Genomic DNA, 8,418 nt, shown 5'->3' on the forward strand with positions numbered 1-8,418 from the left:
ATGCTTGCATGGGACTAACAAACAATGTCAAGTTATACTAATCATCTACTCTTATTTCTATCTACTTAAGATGTCAAAATGGGAAATAGCATGAAGGATTTTGTACATGCTTGCTGTTGTTCTAACGTGGTTCCTAATCCATTCCCTTGCGTGACAAAGAAAGATGCACAAAAATGAGATCACACGGAAATATTCCAAACTTGAGATTCACAAGAACAGGACAAGGCCAAACACCGAGACAAGCTGTCAAAGAACTATTTTTTATCATATGAATGAGCTAGGAGGTTAGCACAATAAACTAACCCTGTCAAGTTTATTTTATTTCCTTCTTGTGGGTCGATGCCATCAAGATTCAAGGATGAATGGTTTCACTACGCAAGTTAATTAGCAAAAAACAATATAATCCTGTGCCTCAGCACCTAATTTCCTTTAAACATCCTCATTCTCAGCATGGGGAAAAAGAATGAGAATGCATGAACAAAGAATACGGACGTCATATGAATTCACTTGAACAAATGAACAAAAACTAGACGCCGTGGTCAATTGATCACCATCTCAGGTTTCTTTGTGCAACCCTTTGGAAGATTGATCCTGTGAAAGTTTGGTCCTTTTGGAACCGTGGTAGGTCTCTTGGCCTTTATACTCATGGCGGCAATTCCGACTTTGTTGTTCTCCCTTCCTAAATGGGACGCCGGCACCTTTCCTGAAGCTGTCACACTGCATACATGAAAATGAACTTGAGGATTCAAGTTGTTGACTGCATATAAGAGTTTAATTCTGCAGAATGTTGGGAGAACCTCGCAGACTTGGCAGTTTGTCTCTTAGATTTTTCCGTTGTTTTTTCCTTGCTAATGATTAACTGCATGGGCAACTTATGGCGAGATTTTGCTAGATTCTTCAAGATACAAATATATCAAATTTCAGCATTTTTTTCATGGACTCCAGGATAAAAGGATTTAAAACTCACTATCTGAAGGATGGTGCATCAATGGCTTCTTTTACTTACAGGCTGGGCATTGCGCACACCTTCACCAGAAGTAGTTTGCTTTACCAGTCCATGGAAAGGCCTCCCATTCTTCTGCAGTTTAACAGAGATCAGAATCAAGATGACAGTTCCTAGAAAAAGAAAGTATCAAATTGATGAATAAAACATAACACACTTGCAATCCTTCTCCATGCCTGAGTGTGGTGGTTGTTCCTTCCTGAGCTCCAATCTGCCTTCTCTGCAGGTTTGCTTCTTTGAGAATCCCTCTTTCCTGATGCAACAAGTGTCATTACAATCTATCTCAATTGCACATATCGATTTAAAATCAAATCATCACATTGAGAAGAACTTACATCAGTTCTAAATCTGAAAGGCTTCGGATTCGTAGTTCTCTTGTGCTTTCCTCCTTGATCAGAAGGTTCCTTAAGGGACTTAATCGGAGCTCGGATTGCCTGTACCACAACTGAACTATCCTCAATTTGTTTTGTCCCACTTTCTGAGTTACACGAACTCCGACCTCTTTCGGTTATGTGATGTGCGAAATCGGCTTACTTACTTTCAAACACATATTTTCTTTCAACATGATCGGGTTAACAATAGGGGAATAAAAGATTGAGTTGTAGAATACCTTATGAGGAGCATTCTTGCAGGTCTCCGACTGCAAGTTCTCGTTTTCAAAATTTGTCGCATTTGAATCTATATCTCTGGCACCAGTTCATAAAACAGAGATAAACAACAAAAGAAGATGTAAAATTTACCTACTTACATTAGACATTCAGTATAGAGTGCTGTAATACCTAGTAGCTCTATCACTGTATGAAGCATTTTCTTTATTGTCATCCAGGTCAGTAGCATTCTCCACTGCTCGAGTCTCGGTAGCTGCTCTGATGGAAATTTGCTGCATGGAAACCTTGTTTTCTAAATCATCCTTAGAATTTTGTGGTGCTTTTGACTTGCTGGAGGTTGTAGCATCTGCTGTTGCTGATTGCAAAGACTCTTTAACAGAGGAAACCACTAAAGGTGCGAGATGCTCTTCGACATCAGTAGCCAAGATACTCAGATTACCTAGTCTTCCATCAGTTCCTGTGTCATTAGAGTTGCTCTGAATCCCTTCTCGAAGCACCGGGGAATTGCGTATCTGGGAACAACCCTCAACTTTCTTCTTTGAACTCTTCGCAGTTTCTTCAGTTCTTTTCGAATTCATTGCAGTAGATGGCTTGCAAAGGTACCTGCTCGGTACATTCTTTGTTCGACTGCGAATGTTAAGCCTCATCTCAGTGCAAACCTCAGATACTGGGGCATGGCACTTTGAAGGGGTTCTAGTCTCATCTGTTTTCTTTGGGCTATAGTGAAATAGGGCTTTTGCCACACTTCTATTCTTGGGTGCTCCAATTGGCGCCTTCTGATACTTCACACTTCGAAGTGGCTCTTGGTTTGTTGAACATTTTTTCTTCCTTGGTGTCGTCAACGCCTTTTCGCTTGGAAAGCGTTGCACTTTCGCCTTTGTTTTGCTTGGAGTTGATCTCAAAGTAGAGATTGGATGGTCTTTCAGCTTAGTTTTTGCCATCTTTTCAGGAATTGAAGTGATAGTGCTAAATTTACTTATTTTATCCTTGGCTGACTTTGCTGGTGCGGAATGTGGACATTTTGCCATTGATCTGAAAGAAATAAGCTCTATTAGTAAACTTTCCTTCTTGAATCTAGTTCCTTCCATAGCCTTGTGATCATAATGACCATTCTAACTAAGAAGCAAGGACACATGAAAATAGAGCATCAGTCATAGGACTAGTGTATTTACCTTGGTCCTTGTCGATTTAATGCTTTTCGAAGCCCTACATTTGGGCTCCTTGCTGCCATGACCTGTATAAAAATTCATTGGTATGCTCTAAAGTCAGATGTAATTCAACAAGATAAGAGGATGAAAGAACGCAGCAACAGATCACAAACCCGAAGCACGAAACTTCTGTATAGAGCATCAAGATCTACTTCCTCGTGATTTTGGTCACATCCTACATAGGAAAAATCAGAGAAGCAGGTCACATCTCCGTTAGAAACTTGGGTTGGGATCCCATTTGAGCCAGATCCTTCAAAAACAATAGATTTTGCGACTATAGTAAAGCCCCTTTTTCTCTTCCAAGAAATACCATCAAGAAAAACTCGAACAAAAAAGAAGGTAGCTTCAATTCAACATCCAACTACTATTACCCGGTTAATTGAGATTTTGTGAAAAGTAACATAACCACAAATATATTCACATGTTACATCATGAAATCCATTAAAAACGTGTAATCATGCAGTAAAATCGGATCTTTAGAACTAGGAACCAAAGAAGAAGAAGAAAAAGATTATATATAAAAATCCAGTTAAAATGTTCAAGTCAATAAACGAAAAGAATATGAGATTCCGCCAGATGAGTGCTCACCGACACGAACGCAGAACCAGGAGCGGTCATCCGGCCGAGAACGATCAGGGGCTGTGAAATCAACAAACTTCGGTGCCTCAATCTCCTCATAGAATTCATCCTCTTCCATAGTGTCTGCGGACTCCTCCATCAAATCCAACCGGAGATTTTCCATATCCAAAGAGAAAGGAGCAGAGGGGAAACGCAAGGGTGCTGTGATCTCTAGGTCTAGTGCTTCAAAACCCTATCAAGAAAAGGAGAAAAGACGCAACGAAGGGCTCTACCGAGGACAGGAAGGAGTGTGGTTTTGTTGGCTTTCATTCGACCGATTTGGATTTCTTTTTAAAATCTGACACGCGGTTGCCGTGGCCCGAACTAGCCGTTGGAGCGGTGCGTGGACAAAATTTAAAGCGAGGGCAAAAGGCGGAATTCAAGGAACGGCGGTCCGCATAAAATTTCCGTGCGAAGCACTGTTTCGCCTGCCTAACGGTTCCCAGGTTCTGCCCGATTGATGGTAAGAGCCGACTTTACTATGCGGACTCATCAGGCATCTGCGGATGTTTTTAGACTTTGGGCCGTTGCAAGAGAAATGGGCACAGGTTGCAAGAGAGAGTGGGTTTGGGTTCTGTCAGATGGTCATTAGATCATATCCTTGACCACGGTGATTTTTGAAAACATTCGAACCAGAGCCGGTTCAACCTTTAAGCGACTAAGGCAGTCGCCTAAAGCCCCACCCCCTCCAAGCCTAAAATTCTTAGCTATAAATGTATTGAGACCCCCAAATAATTTCCAAATGTATTTATTATTATTATTAGTGAGTTCGCCTTAGGCTCCAAATGCATTAAGCCGCTCCTGGTTTGGAACATCTGCGGTGCACCTTCTACACCACAGAGTGATGTACTATCTTAGATAGCCCCCACATCATTTGTATCAAGAATGCATGTAAGTATGATTAATAAGGAAATTGCATTAGTCAAGCTCTCTCATTCACAATCGAAAAGAGGGGGTGGTGGCGGAACTCAGGGAGTTCTCTAGTACCAAAATTTCTCGTAGTTGGGCCCAAATAAGAGTGGACCTTCCTATGTAGACCCATCATGCATTTGCCAGATGTTTTGGGCATAGGTTGAAAGAGTAAGTGGGTATGGGTTAGGTCCGATGGTCATTAGATCAGATCCATGACTACCATGACCATAGGATGATTCTTGGAAGAGTTCAGATCCACTACGGTGTACCTTTTATACAATAGGGTTCTATGTTATTCCGAATAGCTACTACACCATCCATATTAGAGATAAGGATGATTAATAAGGAAGCTGCATGTAGAGTTCTCTCAGTTCTTCTCCTCGATGTCTCGATATGAAGCTCGAGAAGATGGAAAGCATTAAAGCTTACACAGGGAGAGGGAGAGAAAAGCGGCATGAGGACTCACAATTGAGGAGCATGTATCGAATCATCCTACGGTCGCCGTACTCAGTGGACCTTCAAATGATCATTGGACCTCACCTGGACCCAAAGTAAGAAGGATGTACATGTACCAAGAAATCTATGGGTGTAAGTATTAGCAGGCAAAGACGAGAGGAAGCTATAGTTGTCACCCATTCAGTTATGCAAAATGTTTTGCTAGCCACATGTCACTTGCGGTATTAATCAAAACTGCAAAAATGTGATGAGTTGGATGAATCAAGAATGTCATATAGGTGTTACATGCACTTGAGTAACTTTCTGTATAACTAATAGATAGCTTTAGAATCATTCATCAGATGAAGGAAAATAGTATTACTCATAATAATATTCATCCTTGAATATATGCAAAATAATGGTCTACGAATGCATGTGTTATAGTGCATATGGTATTCTTCTTTTTTTATTAGGATAAAATAGATATCAAAGCTCGTACAAAATCTAGTTTGGGATTCGTGACTATCATACTTCAAACCTGCTACATCAGCTGGGCATGTGACACCATAAAACTTACTGACCATGAATATGCAAAACCTTAAAACCTATATAATATCTTAATAATAAAAAGACTATATAAAAATACAATTTCAAGTTATCTAAGTTCAAGCTAAAAGGCTTCTTCCTCTCACAAGCATTCTGAATTTTGAAATACTGCTAAATATCCTACGGCTTCAAAAGAGAAAGAGAAAAGGTATGAACATGATTCCTCAATAAAAATATTCCCCTTTTCTAGCAAAAAAACAAAATAGAAATATTCCCCCCCCACCAAACACACACACACAAAAAATATAATTTAAATTAATAATAAGTTGATAGCAAATCAATGTACAAGCACAAAAATAGAAAAATAAGAAAGTGAAGTGTTATTAGCATAGAATACACATGCTGGCTAATGTCAATAATCAAATTCTCAGATTAACCACCTAATATGTTTTCAATTAATTATCATATCTTATATAACTAAATAGCCATTTCAAATAAGAAATTCAACACTATCCAAATCTCTTCAAAAACATAATTCCAACTAAATAAAATATTCTAAGATTTATACCACAAAAGCAAAGGAAGTGTAGTTCCATCTTTGAATTATTTCGGTCCGTGACAAGGTTTTTATATAATCATATTTCAAGCCCATAATGAGGCAATGATAATGTCATATTTCAACCCATAATAAAGAAATAATTGCGCATTTCTAGTAAATGACGAGGTCTCACATTTTCAACCTATGATGGGGCAAAAATAATGCTACATTTCCGGTCTTTGATGAAGCAATGATAATGTCATATTTCAAACCTGTGACGGGATAATGATAATGCCACATTTTCAATCTACGATAGGACAATATAGGGCCACTACTCCAGCTCGTAGCGAGGAAATAATATTAGTATGGCTAGTCCAAATCTCTTATCAAACTATACACTCATATCTTGTAACATTTCCATTCAAAATATTTTGGAAACTACCAATCATTCACATCACTATCAAGATAATACTACATTTACTTTTTGGGGAATTCTTTTTACCTAAATAATCATTAGGAGGTGCTATGCACTTGTATAAAAGATTTTTTTTCCTTCCTACGAGGAAGGGATTGATTCAAGGCAATTTCTCTAAGGAATAAAAAGTATGGAAACTTTCACTTCTATGTTCTGACTCCACACATACAGATTCAGAGCACAAATCCCATAAATTAAAAATCGATAAGGTTGGTTTCTATCATATGTTTCATGGAGTTAACTATCTTGGAAAAAATTTTAAACAAAAGGTATGGAGAATTGGAGATTTTTCTTCGGATGTCTATCTTTACTTTCCAAATCCCTAGAGTTTTCTTAAATAGTAGCTCTGCACATGTAGTATAGAGGAGGAATTGCTAAAGGAGCTCGAGTTTTTGAAATGGTGCAGTCTATCAAAAGGATTTTTTAGGAAAAATGTTGAGCTTGTCATCCTCGAAAAAGTATGTGGACTCAGAGATATCTCAAGTGATTTCTTTTCCTTTTTGTTTTTTCAAGGGGCACATGAGCGACTTATCATATTGGAGTAATCACGCCAAAAATTCTGAACTATTGGGGGCTTTTGAATTTCCTCATGAACTTCAATTTAGTGCAATCATATCATCAAACTTTCAATTTTTTTCAATTCGTACTTTACCTCTGAATTCTATTTGACTGCTATGATGGAGTGGTTACGTGCTATCACATGACTTGCTAAAAGTTGCTAATCTGTCCTCCTCTTGGATGATGTGGAAAAAAAGCCATGAAGTCTTTTTCCCTTTCTCCCCTTTTCCAGCTAGGGTTTCACTTATCAATTCCATCTCTCTTTCCCATTCGGCAACTAGAGACTAACGATGGCTAGGGGCCAGCAGCGAGAAAGAGAAAAAGATAGGAGAGTTGGAAGAGAAATATGACACTTATAGTCCAACCTAGCCCATCTCCAAGCCTACAAGCTAGCCTTTTATCATATCACTATCTTTATCAGTCAATAAGAAGGAAAGGAGAAGCAAAAGGCTAATTTTTATAGTGTTCTCGATCCCTATTATAGGAAAGAAGAATATGTGAGAAAGAAAATATTATGGAAAACTTTTTCTACCTACCTTATGAGGTAGTCATCATGTATATTTATGGTTAAAAAGTGTATAAAAGATTATAACTAGAATGATACAAAGATAGAAAGAAATAATTAACAAATGGATCCCTATGATCAATCCTAAATTTATGCTATTCAAGATTCAAAATTTAGAATTCAAAATTTGAAATTCAAAATTTGAAATTTCTAGAATCATGGATCATTGATATATGGCTTGATATGGAGCTAGGATGAAGATATTATCAATACTCCCTGCTAGTGAAGAAGGGTACCACTGAGAGCTTGGAACGCAACTGTTGAAAGTGTTAGGAGGAAAGTTCTTTAGTGAATATATCAATAAGTTGGTAGTTGGAGGAGATGAATTGGACATCAAGCTGACAACGAGTCACTCGCCCTCGAATAAAATGAAAATCAATTTTAATATGCTTAGCCCGAGCATGAAATATGGAATTGACAGTAAGATATATGGCAGATAAATTATCATATTAAAGTATAGGAGCTTGAGAAAGTGAGATACCCAAGTCCTGTAGTAAAGATGGAATCCAAATTAATTCAATAGTAGCATTGGCAAGCCCTTTGTATTCGAATTCGATACTTAAATGTGCCACATGTATTGCTTTTTAGACTCTATGAAATAAGATTATGACCAAAAAATGTATTGAAGCTACTTACAAGATGCTAGTCATCAGGATCACCAACCTAATTGGCATTAAAATAGGCATGAAGAGAAGAGGATGGGCCTTTGGTTAAATAAATACTATAGTCGATAGTATGCTTCAAGTAGCGAAGGATACATTTGACTGCAAGCCAGTGCATGGAAGTGGGCTTATTCATAAACTAACATACTTGGTTAACTGCAAAGGTAATGTCAGAATGTGTAAGCTTAAGATACTAAAGTGCACCTACTATACTCTGATATTGAGTTGGATCAGAAAGTGGCAAACCATCAGAATGAGATAATTGGAACGCGGTAGATATAGATGTCGAG

At 38.1% G+C, this 8,418-nt stretch overlaps 1 protein-coding gene across 8 annotated transcripts; it reads right to left on the reverse strand.

Annotated features, from left to right (window-relative positions):
- Positions 1 to 241: 241 nt before the first annotated feature.
- Positions 242 to 3,790, reverse strand: LOC103723627 (neurofilament heavy protein). 8 transcript variants are annotated; one of them, XM_039114314.2, is made up of 10 exons: positions 3,408 to 3,788; positions 2,933 to 2,994; positions 2,784 to 2,845; positions 1,783 to 2,643; positions 1,614 to 1,689; positions 1,339 to 1,437; positions 1,161 to 1,256; positions 1,007 to 1,075; positions 798 to 895; positions 242 to 717 (listed from the first exon to the last, which is right to left on the reverse strand). In XM_039114314.2, exons 1-10 carry the CDS (start codon positions 3,559 to 3,561, stop codon positions 540 to 542), a joined length of 1,755 nt encoding a protein of 584 aa, XP_038970242.1. In that variant the 5' UTR covers positions 3,562 to 3,788; the 3' UTR covers positions 242 to 539. The 8 variants fall into 8 exon arrangements, 7 of the variants coding, with proteins under 7 accessions (XP_038970242.1, XP_008812812.1, XP_038970243.1 ...); XM_008814590.5 differs by having other exon boundaries at positions 1,007 to 1,078; positions 3,408 to 3,786; XM_039114315.2 differs by lacking the exon at positions 798 to 895 and having other exon boundaries at positions 1,007 to 1,078; positions 3,408 to 3,787.
- Positions 3,791 to 8,418: the final 4,628 nt, after the last annotated feature.

Source organism: Phoenix dactylifera, chromosome 1 (genome assembly GCF_051530095.1).
Source record: "Phoenix dactylifera cultivar Ajwa chromosome 1, Ajwa_hap1_PhDact_Kaust_v1.1, whole genome shotgun sequence".
In the NCBI taxonomy this organism is placed as follows: Eukaryota; Viridiplantae; Streptophyta; class Magnoliopsida; order Arecales; family Arecaceae; genus Phoenix; species Phoenix dactylifera.